The sequence below is a fragment of the Terrapene carolina genome, unplaced genomic scaffold, assembly GCF_002925995.2.
Source record: "Terrapene carolina triunguis isolate 2854851 unplaced genomic scaffold, T_m_triunguis-2.0 Scaffold84, whole genome shotgun sequence".
NCBI lineage: Eukaryota > Metazoa > Chordata > Testudines > Emydidae > Terrapene > Terrapene triunguis.
In genome coordinates this window covers 30,541,671-30,561,815 of record NW_020664435.1, presented here as the reverse complement: position 1 = coordinate 30,561,815, position 20,145 = coordinate 30,541,671, and the positions used below count along the sequence as shown (strand labels likewise).

Sequence of the window (20,145 nt, the reverse complement as noted above, 5' to 3'; positions counted from 1 at the left end):
CAGACAGAGGAGTAGGATGTAATACAAATGTTTTGTATGAAAAAAATAAAATCCTGTTTTTTATATTGGCAAATGTTCTCATTATGGTGCTTAATTGCGTCTCATATTGTTTTTCACAAGTCTGGGTCAATATGTGCCATGCCTCAGCCCTTAGCATGTGCTGAATATAGCCTGTCAGCTGGGGGGCCAACCTTTCTCCATTCACTTCTTATTGATTGCTCATCCGCTTGAGCATTGCCTTGGCTGACAGGCACACAGAGCTTTGCAAAGATTGCTGTTGAATCTTGTTGGCATTTTACCTGACATAAAGTAACTATGCCAAGGTCTAAAATGTCAGTGAACTTCTGTGGTGAACTCGTCATTATCTTGCAGACAGAGGGATCAAGATGAGCATATCTTACATATGGCCAGTGACAGCCAAGCACTCCCTCAAGTGTTGGAAGGCACCAGCTTGGCACCTTCAGACACATGTTGTATCTAGCAGCTATTACAAATTATGGTAATTGTCTGAGAGTGCCGCCTCCGGGCCAAGGCCAGCTCCAGGGTTTTTGCCGCCCCAAGCGGCGCAAAAAAAAAAAAAAAAAAAAGCCGCGATCGCGATCTGTGGCGGCAATTCGGCAGGAGGTCCTTCGCTGCGAGTGGGAGTGAGGGACCGTCCACCGAATTGCCGCCAAATAGCTGGACGTGCCACCCCTCTCTGGAGTGGCCGCCCCCTGCTTGGCAAGCTGGTGCCTGGAGCCAGCCCTGCTTCGGGCACAGTGTCTGCTGTGTGAGTATTGAACTTCAGGGTGCTCCTGTCCCATGTTAAACACCAGACTTCGTAAGGCCACTCCACTTGGTAGTCCTGACGAGTCGATTGGCAATGGCTGGGGTTTGGGAGAAGAAGAAATGATTGGCAGATGCTGCCTGATGCTTTCCGGTCAGCCACTGCCAAATCAACGATTTTGTATTTCCCATCTGAAATGGTAATTAATCTGGAGTTCATTGCACTGTGAATGGCAGCTGCAGTTGCATTTTTCCACCAGGTATATGTCCACATTTGTAGGGTAATTTGACCAAAATCAGTCATTGACATAATTTTCTCTTCACATGTAAGATGTAACTCACACATAAGCACAGTGCAAGTTTCATGGACACTAACTGTATTTATTTCCCATGACGCAACACTTCCCAAGCTTCATGTTCTTTATATTTATTTCCAGTATCCTAAACAATTAAAGTTTGTAGCTTTCTAAATTAAATTCTGTACCTATCTGACAAGCTAATTCCCACACACCCATATCAATTTATGGCTTCTTTGAGGCACTTAGTCACTAGATATGCAATTGGTTTAAGGAAACTATCAGGCTAGGCATGAGGGATGAGTTTGATTACGGTGGATCACATCTCATTAATTTGAGACTAAATTCAAAAAGGTTGGCTTGAATGGTTTAAACCTGGCAATCCATCAAGATGGATCATGTTTAATGAACATTATTCAAAACATGGAGCAAATCAATTTTTGCTTATGATGAACAAAACAGTACAGCATCTTTCATTTGTGTACAAGTGGTGCCATGGAATTTGTGTGTAACAGCTACAGTCACAAGCAGCATTTTTCTTAGTCCTTGTCAGTTCTATTAATGTGAAAGAAAAAAAATGAATGCTGAAGAAGAATTTACATTATATTGGCAGGCACAGTTACCAAGTCATTTGCCATATTATTAAAAAATGCTGACAAATATAGAAGCACTGTACAGATTTGTCTGAGCTATGAAAAATCATGCCTGCTCCAAACTAGGTCTCTGTAAAGTGCTTATGTTACTGTAACAATTATATAGAAACTGCAAAAAGTTAAAGGAACAACTCTTCCACCATTTACATGCCTGATAACTTTGACTTGCATAATTAATTTAAAAAAGTAATTTAATGTGGCTCTGTCACATCTTACACTCAAGTTACTTAGGCCAGGCCTACACTACAAACTGACATCAGCATCACTATGTCACTCAGGGGTGTGAAAAATCCACACCCCCGAGCGATGCAGTTATACCAACCTAACTCCTGGGCTAGACAGCGCCGTGTCGATGGGAGATCTTCTCCTGTCAACACAGCAACCGCCTCTTGTGGAGGTGAATTAATTACACTGGTGGGAGGAGCTCTCCCCTTTGCATAGTAGCATCTTCACTACAGTGGCACAACTTCACTGGTGCAGCTGTGCTGCTGCAGCATTTTAAGTGTAGACCTGCCCTTAGAGTATAAGCTTTTGGGGGCAAGGACTGTCTCCTTGTTATGAGTCTGTAAAAAGCCTAGCACAATTGGGCCCTGGCTTCTAGGTGAAACCACAATAAAAATAATTCCAGCGATAATATTATTATAATTATTAATATTAATAATAATCATAAAAATATTCCGCTATCTAAAACCCCCACATTTCTTTGAGACATTTCCAGCTACAATACATAACAGAAATAATGCAGGGGATACAGAAACTGACCTGAACATCCCTACATGGGTAATTCATATATTTTCTCTTACACATATCTGTACAATCAGATTTTAGCAAGACAAGCCAGAGGCTGGATTTTGTGGTGCTCTCAAGGTCTACAGCCCCGATCCTGCCAGAAGATCCAGAGCAGAGCTCCATTCAGAGATTTCATGGGGGTCCGCTCATGTGGATCGTCTTGCAGGACTCAGACATAAGATATTGCATTAAACTGCAAGTTACATTTTATCTGTTCCTCTGTTAACACAAGGGCACTTGCTCATATATACTTGACTCTTCTCAGACAAGACTTTCCATACCACCTGATCACCTCTGAATAAAAAACACTATTCAAGAACTAACCATTAATTATTATTACTATATTATTCTCATAATCCATGAGAACTACACACAAATAGCATAACACCATAAAATATCATATACAATGAATAAATTTGATACTAGACAGATTTTTCATACCTTCTCAGTAGTTTGGATGAATGGGGCAAACTTTGGTCACAGCTTTGGACACACCTGAAGAAAGTCTCATTGATTTCCTGCCTTCCCTCCCTAAGAGCCATTCCCTACAGTGTTCAGGGGGTCAGGCTGACCTGGAGATCTGGCGTTTCTACCTCCCTGAGCCAGCTTTGAATAATCTAGTTCTAAGAGTATTAGAGCAAGTGCTGACTGCACAGAATAAAACCTCTCACTTCTAATTCCCTCTCTGTTTATTTGTGATCACTCTGGGTGTGCACACAATTTAAGTTCAAACAATTTCAGAGAAACCGCTCTGTGACAATGAGCCAGACAAGGTTATTATTTTTATATTAAGTCATCTATGTGGGCCAGATTAAGTCAAAAACTGCCAAATTTGCCTCAGTTTGTTTTAAAGAGAAATAAACATATTAGATCCTCACTCAGGGGTCAGTCAGTGCAGTTCCATTGACTTCACTAGAGCTCTCCTGATATAAACTAGCTGACGATCTGCCCCATTGCATAGTTGTACTGACTGCTGCAGTAGCTGTATGTGATTTATTATCTGCATTCAGTTTGAAGGCAATAAAATATTTTCTCAGACATTCTTATTTAGTATTAAAAGGGAGTGTGGTTGGGTTTCAACTACTGAGCTGCCTCATAATTTTTTCTGGTTATTAGATTATTATTCTAGGAAAGTATCTTTAAATTCCAAGTATCCATATTTTGGACAAATAAGCAGTAAAGGACTTTTCCAAAGTAATGTTATGCTAAGCAGTGTGACTCGAAAAAACCGGCTATCAGAACACATCATACCTGCTCATATGTCAGTACCTATTTTCAGAAGTTTATGACTCACCCATTAAAACATGTTCCAGTCAGAAATATGGCACACAGGCTCTCAGACTAAGATGGATGTTTTAATATACTTTTTTAAAATTTAAATTTAAAAAACAAAATGGACACAGCTCAGAGGTACACTGCATTCTGTGTAGCTCAGGGATACAGTATGTACAATTTTAAAAGGGTACAATTTTCAAAAGTACCTACATGATGTAGGATCCTAAGTCTCATTTTCAAAAATTACTTAGGAACTTACCCTAAGTCTCATTGAAAGTAGAATAGGAATTAAATTCCTAAGGGACATATGTGTAAAGGTTCCTAAAGGTGCAGGTTTTCAAAAGGCACCTAGGTGCCTAACTCCCATAGGTGCCTAAACACTTCTGAACATCCCACTAGGTGCTAGTTCCATAAAGAGAGTTAGGTGTCTAACTGCCATGTAGGCACCTAAATCCAAAATTTAGGTCTCTAAACCCCCACTCAGCTACCACATAACCTTTAGGTGCCTGAAGTCCCTAGGCACTCAGATTTCTATGTTAAAGTCTCCATGGCACCTGAAAAGCTGTAAGTGGGCATGCACAAAGCCACCTCAATCCTGAAGCCTAGGTGGCTAGCTCCTGCCTAATTCCCGGTGGGATCCTCATACTAGGCATTCCCCCTCCCCCAAATCTCGCTTATGGGGCCCAATCCAGTGCTGCACTCAGAAGCTGCCTAATAGGTCTTCGCACAAAACACTGGTGGGGGTGCCCCAACCTTATAACCTTTAGCCCAGTGGTTAAAGCACTCACCCATGAAGACCAGGGTTCCAATAATCAATGATCAAGAATTGATCATCAATAATTAATCAATAACCAAAATTTAATATGGTTTGAAATGATCAAATAATTAGAACTTGGCTAAGTCAGAGTGACTGAATGTATTAGAAAGTTAGAGATCAGAACAGTGCCTAACAGATATAGGCCTCATGGTTACCAAAATCTGGAGAACCAGCCCCCCAGTGATGACAAAATGATCCCAGTCGTGGTTCTGAAAATGGTATACAAATTGACATTCTTATAGCCCCCCTTTTTACAGTTTGGGTCTATTATTTCCTCGTTTATTCAGACAGATACATTATATTTTTAGCACATTTTCTGATAATTTCAGACATCTGTTATTTACTTAGATCTTTTTGGTAAGTCCATCAAATTTTGCTAACTTAAGCATCTGTTCCTGCATCTTAGGGCATAGCTAAAAATAATATTCCTTGCTTAACATTTCTTGTGCTGATAAGTTTTAGCAGGCTAGCATTTAGCTCTTCTTAGCATGACTCCCAAAGCATCATAGAATCATAGGACTGGAAGGGACCTTGAGAGCCCTAATCCTGGTCATCTAGTCCAGTCTCCTGCACTCATGGCAGGACTAAGTATTATCTAGACCAGGTGTTTGTCTAACCTGCTCTTAAAAATCTCCTGTCTCTAGCTCTGCTGCTCCTTTTATATGGCCATCCTGGGCTCTGACTGGCTGCTCCCTACAGCCTCTCTTATTGGGAGCCCTTTGCAGCCTCTCTAGGCTGCTCGGAGGACTTAGCGCCATTGCTCTTTTCTTGGGATGGTTGTGGCAGGACCCTAAGGCCTCGAACTGGGGGACTTTGAACCTAATCCACCCCGTCACAGACACTCATTGAAAGAAATCTTGGAAAGGAACATAGGACTGGAATGGGGATCCTGGGCCATCATATCCAGTCCCTGCTATTGATGACTACACCATCATATAATCCCATTAATAAATTTATCAAGCTCCATTTTAAAAGGAGCCCCACTCTTCCTGTGGAAAGGCTGTTCCAGAACCTCATTCCTCTGATGGTTAGAAACCTTCTAATTTCTAGCTTAAATTTATTCTTGGCCAATTTATACCCTTTTGATCTTGTTCTAACATTGTCCTTTAGCTCAGTGGTTCTCAAACTAGGGCTGCCGCTTGTTCAGGGAAAGCCCCTGGTGGGCTGGGCTGGTTTGTTTACCTGCCGTGTCCGCAAGTCTGGCCGATCGCAGCTCCCAGTGGCTGCGGTTGGGAGCTGCGATCGGCCAAACCTGCAGACGCGGCAGGTAAACAAAGTGGCCCGGCCTGCCAGGGGCTTTTCCTGAACAAGCGGCGGCCCTAGTTTGAGAACCACTGCTTTAGCTTAAATAGTTCATCAACGAACATCAGGTTTGTTGTGATTTATCTGATTCTTGACATTTATGCCTCAATGTAACATTTTTAAGTGTATTGTTTTTGTAGTTGCAGAATCATAGAATAGTTCAGAGTCATTAAAGGCCCCCTTCCTGTAAGGACTTTGCTTTGAAAGATCAGATGAAAGTTTATGAAAGGCAACCTAACCCATAGAATGCACTCAGCACCACCTTCACTCCCAGGTCAACTGTTAGTATTTGTGCTAATTAATCTAACATTTAAGCATGATGTGATGGGCAACTCTGATTTTGTCATGCATGGGTTGTTCAGGGCAAATGATATACAATCTGCTTGGTATTCTGCTTTTTAGAATAGCAAGTAGGCTGCAGAGTTAAAAGAAGTCCAAGGTCACCTCCTGTAATAACAATAATTAGATATTCCTGTCACTTATGTACACATCTGAAATAAGATACTTGCTTCCTTCAAGTCTCTTAGCTACTGGGAGAGATACAGAACTCCACATTGCTCAGATCTCTTGAGATTAATCAAAAAGAAAGTAAACATCTCAATAAAGCACAGAGAACTTGATTAGTGTCAGAGTCCATTCAACAATCACTCCACTCCACTTAATAGTTGCAGCCTCGCAGGGACTCACTACTCAGTCCATACAAAGGTTAAAATAAATATAGTCTCTGTAGTGTTTGATAAGAGTGTCAGGATGGATGAGGTAGAAAACAGATTTCACATCACTGCCAAAGTTCTGGTTATGTGACCTGGTTTAGTGGACCTGTTAAAAATAGAGCAAGTGAGAAAAGATACATAATGGAAAATTTGTAGTAACAGTTCTCTTTCTTAGATGGCAGAAATGTGTAAGAATGACAAGACTGGTGACACGGGTAGGCAGCTGATACTAAAAGCAGGTTATCCTGGTCTGGTAATTCATGTTGATTAGTATAGTTATCAGAATGCAAGTGCTGATGGATGAGAGCTAGCTGGTTTAGGAACAATTCAGAGAAGACTGTGGTAATGCTCAGAGGTTTGGATAAGCAATCAGATAAAATGGTAAATTAAATCAATACTGTTGACTGAGGGTCTGTTCCCTCTGTTTATTGCTCAAGTTTGCAATTTGGGGATTGTGTTAGCGCCACGGTGGCTCCTGAATGTTCAGGTGGCAACTGTGGTCGAGACTGCTGTTTTTTCACCTACACCTGGCAGGAAAGGTGCAGCCTAACTCTCAGAAGTTGCTAGAGTTCTCCATGCCTTTATCACTTTATGATTAGACACTACAATGCACTTTACATGGGGCTACAACATAAGATCATTTAGAGTTACATTTATGGAGAAAGTGATTAGGATGTTACAACTGCAGCGCTATTGGATCCATACTGGTTTCTCATTAGATGTAGATGGAATATCAAATGTTGTTTTGACAAAGAATGATTTCGGACTTGGCTACCTGAAAGTCATTCATAGATTCCTAGACCATTGCGATAATCTAGTCTGACCTCCTGTATAACACAGGCCATTGAACTTAACACAGGTCATGGAATTTATGAGAGAGAACATAATCTCTCTCTTTGTGATACTAGGATAGTTAAGATCTACAGAGATGATTGAACTAAGACTCTGCCTTAGGAGAGAATTCAGTAGCAATACTCATAAAGTAAATAATAGCCTTGCTCTTAACTCCCCCTCCCCCCCAATTATTTTCTTTTTTTCTCCCTGGCTATCAGCTAATTAATTTAGTATTGCCTCTCTACGGAAAAGGCATCCCTAATAATTTTCTTGAGAAAGTCTGAATCTTTCTCATGAATGGTAGCTGCATGATATGTTTTCAAGCTGAATTCAACTGTTGTATGCGTGACACTGAATATTAATGCTCTTTACTGAAGTGCCGTCTAAGTATGCTGCAAATGGCTTTTTATCATTAATACTTGGATCCTACGTTGCATACGGATGGTCATGATGTCACTACTTGGCATGGAATTGCTACCTGAAAAGGGAACTTGATACTGATGGGGTGAAATTTGCTTTTATATACAAAAGTTATGAAGAAATCAACAAGAATATAAAATCTTGGGGATAAATGGGAATTACTGATTTCTTTTTATGCTGTTTAATCCTTTACAAATCTGTCTTCAAAAATGAATGAAAATATTATTCCACCCAGGGAAACAGTGCATTCATTTTTAATAGTACATTCATACATGAGGGAGATAATACATTATTTTTGTTTTCAATATGTCAATTCGGTATTCACGCTGCATCTTCATCAGCGCTAATTGTATTAAGTCTTACGTAACAGGGATAATTATTCATTCCTAGGATAAACTATGAGACTAGGCTGACTAGGATGACTCACCGCTGAGTTACTCCAGTTTTATGTGAGTGTAGTTCCAATGAATTCAGTCACACTAGAGTAAAACTGGAGGAATGCAGTGGTGCATTAGGCCCTGAGTTTACTGTTGGCAGACACTTCCTTTGCAAATGACCCTCCATTAATGTTAAGCAACAGAGGCAAACTAATAGCTCTTGAAGAAATTCTACATTCAAGCCACTACATAATCCATAACTGAGGCCTGCTGTGGGAAGAATGGGTCACGACACAATTGGAGCCAAATCCTGCCTTCCTTCCATGAGCACAGTAGGCCCTTAGTGCAGTCTAACCATTGTGGTTTGGTTGTGCTTGAAGGGAGAAGCAGAACAGAAGCAGAACAGAACTCTACCTGCATGCCACAGAGTCCTGCTCTGCACCACCTGCCTCTGTGGCTATTTGGAAGGTGGGGGCTGTGCAGAACAACCCATACAGGGGGAATCTGGGCCAGCAGCCACCATTACTACTGGAATGTAGTTGCGGCTGTGCTGCTCTCATGGGAGGTATCCTTCACATAACACGTTAACTCGCGCTTTGCACATGGGACCAGAGTGTAGTCCTAGGCATGAAAGATTCCCCAGTGTTCCGAGACACCAGTGTAGAAGGACCCTTAGCTGATACATAGCTAGACTGTGGCTTTTAAGACACAGCTCCTAGGGCAGAATGAGCTCTTTGGTGCTACTCTTTGTGCACAGGGAGAATGCAGCATGCTCCATCGAAGGGGAGTTCAGTGGAATAGATTGCTCCCCTTGGTGTGTCAGCCCTGCTTTGTGGGCTGCCCCCTTCTTAGAATTTCTACTATGAACAGTTCCTGTGCAGCCACACAAGCACATGGGATGCTTCTTCCAGGATTGTATGGCTGCACAGGTACCACTCCCAACCTGAGCCATAACGATGAGGAACCACAGGGCAGGGCTCAGATTGGTAAGGACACTGTGGTATCCTTAACTTAAAATCTCCTTAGCTGGGTTGGTTTGTTTTGAACCCTCAACAATATTTTAAGTGGGTTTATTTTCCTGATTGGTTTAGGAATGGGAATCAGCTGTGTACAAATAATTCTTACAACGAGGTTCACAACAACACTAGTTCTCATTCTGAAAGATGGTGCCAGCATTTGTTGTGTCAGGAAAGAAATATGCACCACTCAAATACATGCTGCTCTTCTACACCTACAAAGGCTAATTAAAAGCAGGCTAGCTGTCACTGGGGATATGGGACCGATGGCATCCGACGAGTCCTGATTCATCAAACTCAGCTTGCAGGCTTGTCTTGGTAAACTAGCTTGGGAGAAGGAAACTAATTGGATTTGAACATCTTATTTCTACATTTCATTAGCAATTATTCTGGGCAACTGCAAAATTAAGCCACAGCCCTTCTATTTTGGTTTCAAAATTAGAAAGCATAAAAAAGAGTAGCCCATTGCTCTGCCCTGCCATGCTGGAGTCTCAGCTGGAATTCCTAGGAGCAACACTTTGCTCCTCTTGCTAGCAGTGGTTTGAGTGCTGTGAAAACAGCACAGTTGGCCTCTTCGGGATGGGCTTTATATTTCTCTGCAGCAAATCCTCCTTCCTTCAATTTAAGTGTTGATAGGCTCTAAAGGGAGTCCCAGCCACTGATCCCATGAACAGGATTGGTAGGAGTGAGGTTGTGAAGCCTGGTGTGAGTTTGAAGCTGTGTAAAACGGAGCGACACAAAGCACCTCCGAATGAACGAAAAACCAAGCCAGCATGCAGTCTGTGCAGGGTAGTGGTGTTATATGCACGAACATAAACAGAGTGGCATTCACCTGTGAACTTTTCAGTCTGAACCCAAATTCTCAGCCTGACCATTTTTTCCCACACTGCAGATAGAACAAGTCACAGTAGTTAAAGAAAACCATGGGAGACTGATCAAGGCCACCACCAGCTGTTTGTTGTACGACTGAGTGAATGTCTCTGTGAGAAATGCAAAAGTGGGATCGGTAGTGCAGATTGACAAAGGTATTTAGGTACCTAAAGATGAAGAGAGGTGCCTATTGGGATTTTCAAAAGTGCCAAAGTGAATTAGGCACCCAACTCCCTTTGATTTTCCTAGTCTTATCGACATCGATAGAGGCCTGAAATCTGGCCCTTTGTTCCTTTTTTGTTTACCTTGGCCAGTGAAAATCATTGAAGTCAGTTTCACCTTTGGTCATAGTTGGGTTCCTGTTCCTAGCTCTGCCCTACTGAGATTTCACCCACAGAAGGGGAATGCTTATTTGTTTTAAAACACATGTTTTTATAAGATTGGTTTCTTTTTCAAAATTAGAACCATTTCTATTTTGCTTTACACTACAGCATTTACATTTTGAGCTAAATTTCAGATGACTGTGTTTCTTTAGGGACCACAATCTTCCCAGACTCACACCCTGTGTAAACCCACTGGTTTCAGTTGGAGTTTGCATGAGGGGAAAGCGAAAACAGAACTTGACCCGCACTGACATGCGCAAAACCTAGTGAATATTTTGCTTACAACAGCTAAAGGACACTTGTGGTTATCTTATTCACACAATTAGTCCCATGGAAGTCAATTAACTGCTACAATTATAAACACAGGGCTGAATCCTGAGCCCCACCATGACCCATTTGCATACCTCTGGCAGTGCAAAGAGACCAAATAGTTGGTCAGCTGTGGAATTCTCTGGTATAGTAGGAGATGCCTAAATGGCAAGGTGACAACATAGCCTTCCTACAGGCACCTCTCAGCCCTTAGTGTAGAGGGTGTGCCAGAGGCTGGAAGAGGTGTGGCTACAGGTCACTGAACTTCAGCAATCTGCAGCGGCAAGATTCCCCCTTGGGGGCTGTTGGAGCCAGTTTGTATTTTAGAACAGCTCTCAGTTTGATCTAAACCATGCTGGGGTCTAAAATGGCTCTGGCTGCCCTGTAAGCAACCTGCATGGAACTTAGAAAGAGGAACAGGGATTTTAGGATGGAGAGGCACCAGGAAGTCATAGCTAGGAATGCTAAAGTGCAGATAGAGTAGCTCTGTGAATAGTTGCTTTAATAAAGAGCCAGTTTAGTGTAATAAGAATGGAGTCCTACCATGTTATTATCCAGCACACAGAACATGGAACAACCCCCCGTCTGTGGAACTGCACTCCTTGATGGCTCCCCAATCTTTGCCATGTCCAGCAGAGAGTGAGCAAAGTAGAAATTTGAGGCTAACAATGGTTATACTGAAGTTAATAGGAATTTTACCATTTATCTTCAATGGGATCATTTTGGGCTCAGTTACTGACACAATTACATTTTAAAAATTCCTCAGGACTCCGTCAGGCCACATCAGAAAGAATCATAACTAACAAAAGGCAGAAGGTGCCTGCTGCAGTGCCAACAAGGAAGATAATAGTTACCTTCAGAAAAGAGCTACAATTATTTCTGCTTCTGCAATATTGCCCATCACCTTTATTTTCCTGGCTCTCATTCCCTGTTTATCCCTCAGGCAATAGGGGAAAGCCAATTGCACTTTAGTCCCATAAATCAGTTTTCCTCTCCATGAAAATGAACTTTATCATGATACATTGTTCATTTCTTTCTGTGTCTCCTCATATTTTGATACAGATACAGGAAAACCTCATTTGAGTTGAGTGATGGTGACTCTACTTTTAATGAGTGAATGGGGAGACTATCTATGGCATCCTGCTGGTCTTGATTTTTTGGTATATTATTTATACCACAATTTTGTTGTTAAAGTTTTTACCTATTGAGAATATTTGCTTTAGTGCTGTTCTTTCAGCCAGCACTTGAGGTCCCACCTGGACAGGTTAGCATGACCTGGTTGTAAACTGGAGCTGGAGGCTGTTTGATGGTAATGGCCAGGGACTTCGTTTTATCTGGATTAATAACCAGTTCAATGCATGCTGCTTCTTGCCTGACCAGATCGGCCACTAGTTTCAGTGATTCATCAAACTGAGTCAACAAGACAATGTTATTCACATATTCAAGATCCCAAAGCAGAATGGTGGTACAATAATACTGTCATTTGTCTTCAGCATCTCAGGGGTAATGTTACCCTCAGTGCCTTCCCAGACTTAAGCTTATGGACTGTGGTCCAGATACCTTCTTGACTGAAGGAAGGTGGCTCTACTGTGACTTCCTTCCCCTCTTCAAGTGGAAGAGGGACTGCAGGTGATGGACAATTGAAGAGCATCATGACACGGTCTTCCCATCAATGCAACTGATTCTGCAGACTCTCGCTGATGCTGCCAGCCCAATTCTTTACTGGAGACGCTGGTGCCACATTCCCTTGCAAACACCGCAAAGTTGAATAGGGAGTGCGGAGATCACACCTGGTGGCAGCCAGTGGTAAACTTCATTCCAAAGTTGAACCCACTCAGCCTTTGCTTTTGCTCTCCACAAATGTGTATTTGAAGACTCAAATGGTAGCCTTCCTTTTTATTTAGCTCCAACAACTGTGAGCATTTATTCCCTGACCCATAGATGTCATTTGAAGGGCTGGGGCCCCATCACTAAACTGGCAGAGATCAGCACTGATGACCTGAAACAACATCATTGACAAGGGAGTGAGACCTCACTCCACAATGCTTCGATAGCCTTACGTGGTTCAGAACGGAAAGCTGTCTGATAGCTTGGTTGTAATAAGAGCTTTTGGCTGAATCAGACTAATTTCAGCTCATGTCATCGAAGTCAGAGGCGTACTTTTGTCAGCAAAAGCTGATGGTTCAGCACTTCTATGAACTTTTACATCCAATGTTAATCGCCAATGATTGTTAAGGAGGACATGATTAATAACAGTCCTAGTAAAGCCATCTGGGCTGTATCAGGTCTGCTTGTGAATCTCTGGCTGACAGAAGAGCCAGTCAGAGATCACCATGTCGTTGGCAGCTGCAAATTCCAGCAGTGCTGCACACTCCTGTTCTTCTGCCCAATACCAAACTTCCTGAATGAACGTGACCTGATGTAATTTTATTTTCCTACATGCAGGAAAAGTCACCCAGTATCATGATGACATTTCATCCCAGAGTGTCATTAAAGAGTGACCACAGTTGCTGGTAAAAAAATATCTGCAGCTACATTGTTGGCCTTGGTTGGATCATACACTGCGATAATGGTAAGATGCCCACAGCTGGTACAGAATCCGATGGTGCTAAGTCACTCATTAATCACTCACCAATCCTGCATTCATCAGGCACTGGATGAAAGTACAATGCCCGCCTGTTGCTAGAGCAACCTGTTAGGGCAGCCTGTGAAAAAAAGTGTATCATCTTCAATTTTCTTTTCACTCATTCCTGGCCAGTGCACTTCAGCTAAAGTGCAGATCTCAGTGTTCAGGATTTTCAACGGCTTGATAAGGGGGAGGGATTTTAGCTGTTCCGGACAATGTGCAAATGTTCCAGTTTTACATTTGTCACCAACACGAAGAAAATACTGGAATGGCCGCTTTACAAGGTTTTATTGGTCATTTTTTGCCTCAGTGGCAAAGAAACTCTTGGTTGTTTCAGCTACAAGGATAACTGACAACTGTCACTTTGGTACAATGTAAAAAAAGGAATTTAGTTTCATAGCATTATACATATATACACACACACACACACACACATACACTGCTATTTCTCCTTATCCGATTGTCCATAGACTCTTTGCTCTTCTTCTTCCCCTCCTCCTGGGAAGCCAGGGTTTGTATCCTTTTTCTCTTCCATCAGTTTAGGTGCACATAAATTCAAGAATACAAATAGAATCAAATAATAAGATAGAACAAAAGAAAAATAAAAGCATAATAATAAATACATTTAAGAAGCAGTTTCACTTACCATTTTACATTGATGGAATTGTCACAAAACCGGTTTAAATCAATGCTAAGGAACATCTCCAAGAGGCAGGGTGTAATAGATTCTTTCCAGGTCCAGGTGTATGCATTGGAACCTGGTCTTTTGATAGGAAAAGGCCCAGTGGGAAGAGAATGGTTCTTTGGTGTTAGGGAAAGAAGGACTTGTTTCCTGGTCTCGTCCCCTCAGCATCCATTACATAAGACAGGCTTCTTTCTTCCTTCTTGTTGTTGTCTTCCATTGGTGTTACTGACATCTTCATAAATATATGTTCACTGGGAGTAGCTTTTCCATGCTACCTCATATTTAAAATCTACTCTGAAACTTCCGGAAGGGAAAAATTCCCAAGGAATGAGGTGGAATAACATTTATTTTTAAATTATTTTTCCATGGTGCAGAATAAATAAATACTACCTACGTCACATCTATATCTGGCCATTAAATAATGGATATTTGTGACTGTTTGAAATTCCCATTGGTATAGCAATTCCTCCTCCACACTATGATATGTATGCCTGCGTATTTCTGATGCATGAGATGTACTAATCCATGTGTCCATCAAGCTGTGAAGATCCACAGGAGAAATGAGGCCAAACATTGCAAACTATAAAAAGTCAGAAGCAATCATCTGAAATGGACTTTTAAAAAATGGCAGGTGTACCAAATATAAACCAAAGCAATATATAATACCTTTATTTGCTTTGTTAAATTACTACAAAGTGAAAAGTTAACAGGAATATTTCTGGTGTGATTTAAACATACATTCATTACATTTTCAAAAGATTTTCATTATTTTTTTGAGAACATGCCCCCCTAATGGGTCATTTTCTCTTCCCAGCCATATGGTATCAGAAGAATAGAATAATAATAAAATAATGTATTGCCTAGTACTTGTGGAGGGCTCTTTAACCACAGATTTCGAAGTGCTTTGCAAATAAATTCTGTTACCTTCTTATTTTTAAAGACATGTACATTGAGACACTCAAGGGTTACGTGACTCACCCAACATCACCCAGTTAGTCAGTAGAAGAACCCAGGTCTTCTGACTTCCAGTTTTATGTCTTACCTACAAGGGAGCAATTCACTGCTGGATCCGGCAGAAGAAGAGTTGATGGTGAGGGAGAAGGCACAGAATAAGGCCCTAATTCATCAAAGCAATTAACATGTGCTTACATACTTTGCTGAATTGGAGCTTAGTCATATGAATATCTTCAGTAACAGCAGTGGAAAGCCAGAAATGTACTGGCCAGGTAAATTTCTTTGTATACATGTTTCCTTTTCAAGTATGATCCAATCTAAAGAATTTCCTCTAATTTAAGATACTAATTAAGGCCCCAATCTTGCAAGGTGCTCTGCATGGACAGATCTTTGTACTTATACGGAGTCCCACTGAAGTCATAAGTATCTATCTATGCAATTCCTATAGCATTCATCACCATAGTTACTAAGGGCCAGATCGCCAGTGCAAACTGATGTATCTCAATTAACTTCAATAGAGCGATGCCACCTTACACCAAGAAACCCTGGCATGTTATAGTAAATGGGAGCTTTTCCATTGACTTTTGGGGCCAGGATTTCATCCCAAATGAGGATCTGGTCCTAAATATCTACATATATTTGCCTCATGTCTCCTTTATAAATCAGTACACTCTCAATGCACAAACCTTCTAGCTGTGACCTCAACATTTATTAAAAAGCACTCTGATTTAGATAATTTACCTCTTCTGCCAGGAACTATCATTTTTTAACCTGAGCTTGAAGTAATTATTCCTACTTAAATTTCAGCAGCCTGATGTTAATGCTTTGCTTATCATGTACGCGCTCTTCATCTTCAAATATCAAGAGTATTTTTATCATACCCTTTGCGTAAAATGGAAACATAGGACAATATGCAGCAAGGAAGAATGAAATGTGTTTGATATTTTTTTCTGTTCTATTTTTTAATCTCCAGATGGCCCCTGAAACTGATCATATTTTTCTGTAGTCTGTTCACATACTACTTTAATTATCTTGATTAACTGATAGCACATGTTGAAAGATGCATGTAAGACAGGCAATACCGTGATAGCATTTAATCGCTTTTTGAAACTTAGAACTAGAGAAATGATTAAGCCATAATTTAAATATCCTACTAGAAGACAAACTCATAAATGTTATGACATAACTTTAGAGATCACAGGCCTAACAGTCTTTATCAGTGTATGCTAATGCAGCTCCATTGGACTGGGGTGAATTACTCCTAATGTGAGTAAGGTCAGACTCACGTCATTTGTGTTTAATGCAAATTTCTGAAACATTTATCAGCTGATGGACCGGCAGAGTCCAACGATATGCAGAGCCCCTTCATCTACCTAAAGAGGACTAATGGTACTGAAAATGAACTGAGCTTGTGCCTTGATTTATTGGCTACTGGGAAGAGTTTGGTAAACAGTGAAAACTGGACTGGATCCTGGTCCCAGCTTCAACAGTGCAAAGCACCCAGAATCCCAGTGGATTGGTGCCCTAAGAGTCCCCCTGCCTGGGGAAGTCCTCAAGGATTATAGAGCCATATGGTGGCCACTTTACTCCACATCCCCACTCTCTGATAGAGGGCATGTCTGGGAGAAAGGGGGCATAGGCAGGGCCACTCTATCCTTCAGGAGCCATTGTTAGCCAATGTAAGTAGAGCCACTTTATGCTGGGAATAGGACTGCAGGCCAGGATCAGAGAGACAGAAAAGTGATTTAACTTTTGAGCTCCCTGCTGAGCTGCACTGATGAAGTCCTGGAACTCTATCTATCTCAACAGATTGTGCAAATTCTCTCTCAACATTCCAGCAAGTCCATGCTGCTAACAGAATTACTTTACTTTCAAATCCTTATGCTCCTCAGGACAAATTCTGAGATTCTTATTGAGCAAGTCTCTCCCAATGGGCGATATGCTTGTGTAAGTCTCTCTGAATTTGGTCCTGTATTTTTGACCTAGTGCATTGCAAGGCTATCGTTTACAAACGTATCCACGGTGGATTTGTTTAGCTATGTTCTGTAAAAGAAGGGAATAATTAAATACTTACAGGATCCCTTTTTACAAGGCCTGGATTAGGCACTACTGTGATGAGGTGGGCGATGGTAAACACAGAGTTAAGAACGTAGGAGACAAACAAATTCTTATGCAGTGTTATCCTTTGACAGCTGAGGCTCCTGAAAAATATGTACCACAAGTTGCAAATCAGTGCTTTTATTCTGATGTCACTTTAACAAGCACATACTGGCAACTGTTTCTCAAGAATGCCCTTTGGCAACAGGCAGTCAGAAAACACATGCCTAGCATTGCAGCCATGGGACACAGCAAAGTTTTTTTTTTTTTTTTTACACCTGTTTAGCACCACATGCTTTCCAGACCATGCTGTGAGGAGCTAGCAGCTTAGATTCAGTACCCTAGAGGTTGGTTTTTTCACAGCACCAGAAATGTTAAGTGGTGAAGCAGAACCCTAATAATTATTACAGATGTGCATGAATGCAAATTCTGAACAGAAGGAATACTGTTTTCAAGGAACTGCTCTCTGGAAACTGAATATCTCAAACATTCAGATAAAAATTAGTTGATACTTTAGGAATTAGTGATGAGCCAGGGTGGGAACCTTGGACTGGAATCCCCTTCAATTTCAGGGAGATTTGGTTTTGTATCCTGCATGGCTCCAGCTCAGATCACACACCAGAACAGGCCTATTTTCCCGTTCAGATGTGGCTGAAATTTTATACGATTTGCTGCTTTTTTTCAGGATTTCCACCATTTAGGGTAAAAAATCTCACAAGAACAGCTCATAATATTTCTGTACCAACAAATCATTACCATAGCCTTGATTTGGCCTCAGACTTGATCTCTAGCCAGAAGCTAATTCACATCGGAATCAAAACATCAGCTCCTCAGCTCGTCTTTACTAAGAAGGTCTAACCTCAGTGGGGCCCTATGATAACTGGAAGGGAGCAGGCAAAACTGCTAGGTAAATGAATGCTCAACAAGTGAACGAGGTAAACAGCTAACTGCAGCTGAGGGAACTCTTACCCTGCACACTACAAGGAGCCGTCTGAACTGATGGCAGGCTTCCATTTAAAATCCACTGCTGTGTGTGGGTGGGTGGGGGTGTGCCAGCATGCACGCGCATGCTACAGGTTGGTGTGTGCATCCAGAATGCCCTGTCTAAAAAAAGAAGCAAACTGACTCTAATAGATCTAACTCCAGTTTCCTGCTAGTGATTCTGGGAGGGCCACTGTCAGGAGCATTGGCCCCTGTTGTGAACTGAGGCCAGATGACACCACCAATAAAAAAAGAGCATTGAGTCCCATGGTGTTGGCATGGAGAAAGAATGCGCTAAAATACTAACTCCACTGCTGTGGGCTCCTCTGTGCGAGTCTGTGGGGACAGAGTGTGACGTCATTTCTTTCAATGGCTTGCAAGCATTGTCACAATGCCAGTCCTCAGGGGCTTCTCAGAGGTGAGAGTTTATTGGAATGAATTTGGTTTGCACACGAGTCACACAAGTGTGTGCAATGAGTGTCACCCCTGTTATTTGGTCCAGGGTTAGAAAGCTCTCCCTGTTAGCTCACAGGGTCACCTAGAAATGAAAGTAAATGGTAAATATAGTACCAGTCACTATTGAATCACTGTACCCCTTCAAGTAGTGCAGCCATGGCAACATCCAAGACACCAAATAGTTATGAACCTTAAGACCCAAAGTAGGGAAAAAATGTCTCTGGCAGTGAGGGACTGTGGATGTGTGAGGGAACTTGAGCTCATGTTCACTTAACAGCCACACATGCAAGCTGTTCTGCGCAGAGTCTAAAGCCAAGGGCTCTATTGCTTCAATCCAAATGTCTGCTGCTACTCTTTGTTTGTCTGCCTGTCCTTCTCTCTAGCACAGTTCAAATCATCTACCATGTGGGGTCTAAGCGCCAAAACATGACTCAAGGTAGCATTTCGGAACAAAAAGTCATTTTATTCTCTTTTCCACACACCCTTATTCTCCAAAGACCGTGCATATTAGGACTTCATTTGAAAAAGGAATATGTAGCCGGTAGAGTTTGCAGAGGATTCTTGTGACATGCTCTCACAAGCTTTTTTACACAGTAGGCTGGCAGCTGCCTGCTGTACTAGCTGTAGTTCTACTGCCACTAGTTCTGAAGAATTTCTGAAGTGCCTCTTCCTGTTTTCTAATGAAGATCATTTTAACCATCATTTCTGTGTCTTAAAACTGGGTCTCAGTGGTGAAGTAACCAATGGAGATTCCAGATGGCATTAATGCTTTGTACTTATGCTGTAGTACACTTCATCCAAGGATCCTGAAGCACTTCACAAACACTAATTAATTAAGGCTCAGGAAACTTCTGTGAGCTAGTTAAATACACATCTGAGAGATGGCTATACCACCACAGAGAAGTCAAATGCATATGCAAGGTCGGAAAGTGGGTCAGTCAAAGAGCGATCATTAGAAACAAGGAGTCCTGATTCCCAGTCCTGTGCCCTAGGCATTAGAAATGTTGCTTCTTCCCTTAATAGCTTGATGGATTTGATGGTATTATTACCATCATACCAATGCACACATCATCACAACCCCCCTTCCCCAACACAAAAAACAAAAAACAGATAATCAAATACAACTGCAATAGAAACTATACAGATGTCAACATGTGCCCGCTGTAACTACCCAATTGCTAGAAATGTCATCTTTTCTAAGGCCTTGTATATATTACCGCGGTAAGTTAACCTAAGTTACGCTACTCCAGTTACGTGAATAACGTAACTGGAGTTGATGTAGTTTAGGTCGAATTACCACGTTGTGTCGATGGGAGACACTCTCCTGTTGACTTCCCTTTCTCTTCTAGGAGTGGTGGATTATCAGAGTCCATCTGAAAGTGCTCTCCCATCGATTTAGTGGGTCTTCACTAGACCCGCTAAATCGACACCCACTGCATTGATTGCAGCAGCGCCGATCTACAGGTAAGTGTAGACAAGCCCTAAGAGAAGGAGAAAACTGTGGCAATGGTGGATACCATTGTAAGG

At 41.6% G+C, this 20,145-nt stretch overlaps 1 protein-coding gene across 1 annotated transcript in view; it reads right to left on the bottom strand.

The window, feature by feature from the left end:
* CALCR (calcitonin receptor) overlaps positions 1–20,145 on the bottom strand; it is a 241,238-nt gene that overhangs the window by 51,763 nt on the left and 169,330 nt on the right. Inside the window, exon 7 of the mRNA XM_024212905.3 lies at positions 17,159–17,285. Coding sequence (XP_024068673.1) covers positions 17,159–17,285 — 127 coding nt within the window. The remainder of the gene's footprint in view (positions 1–17,158; positions 17,286–20,145) is intronic.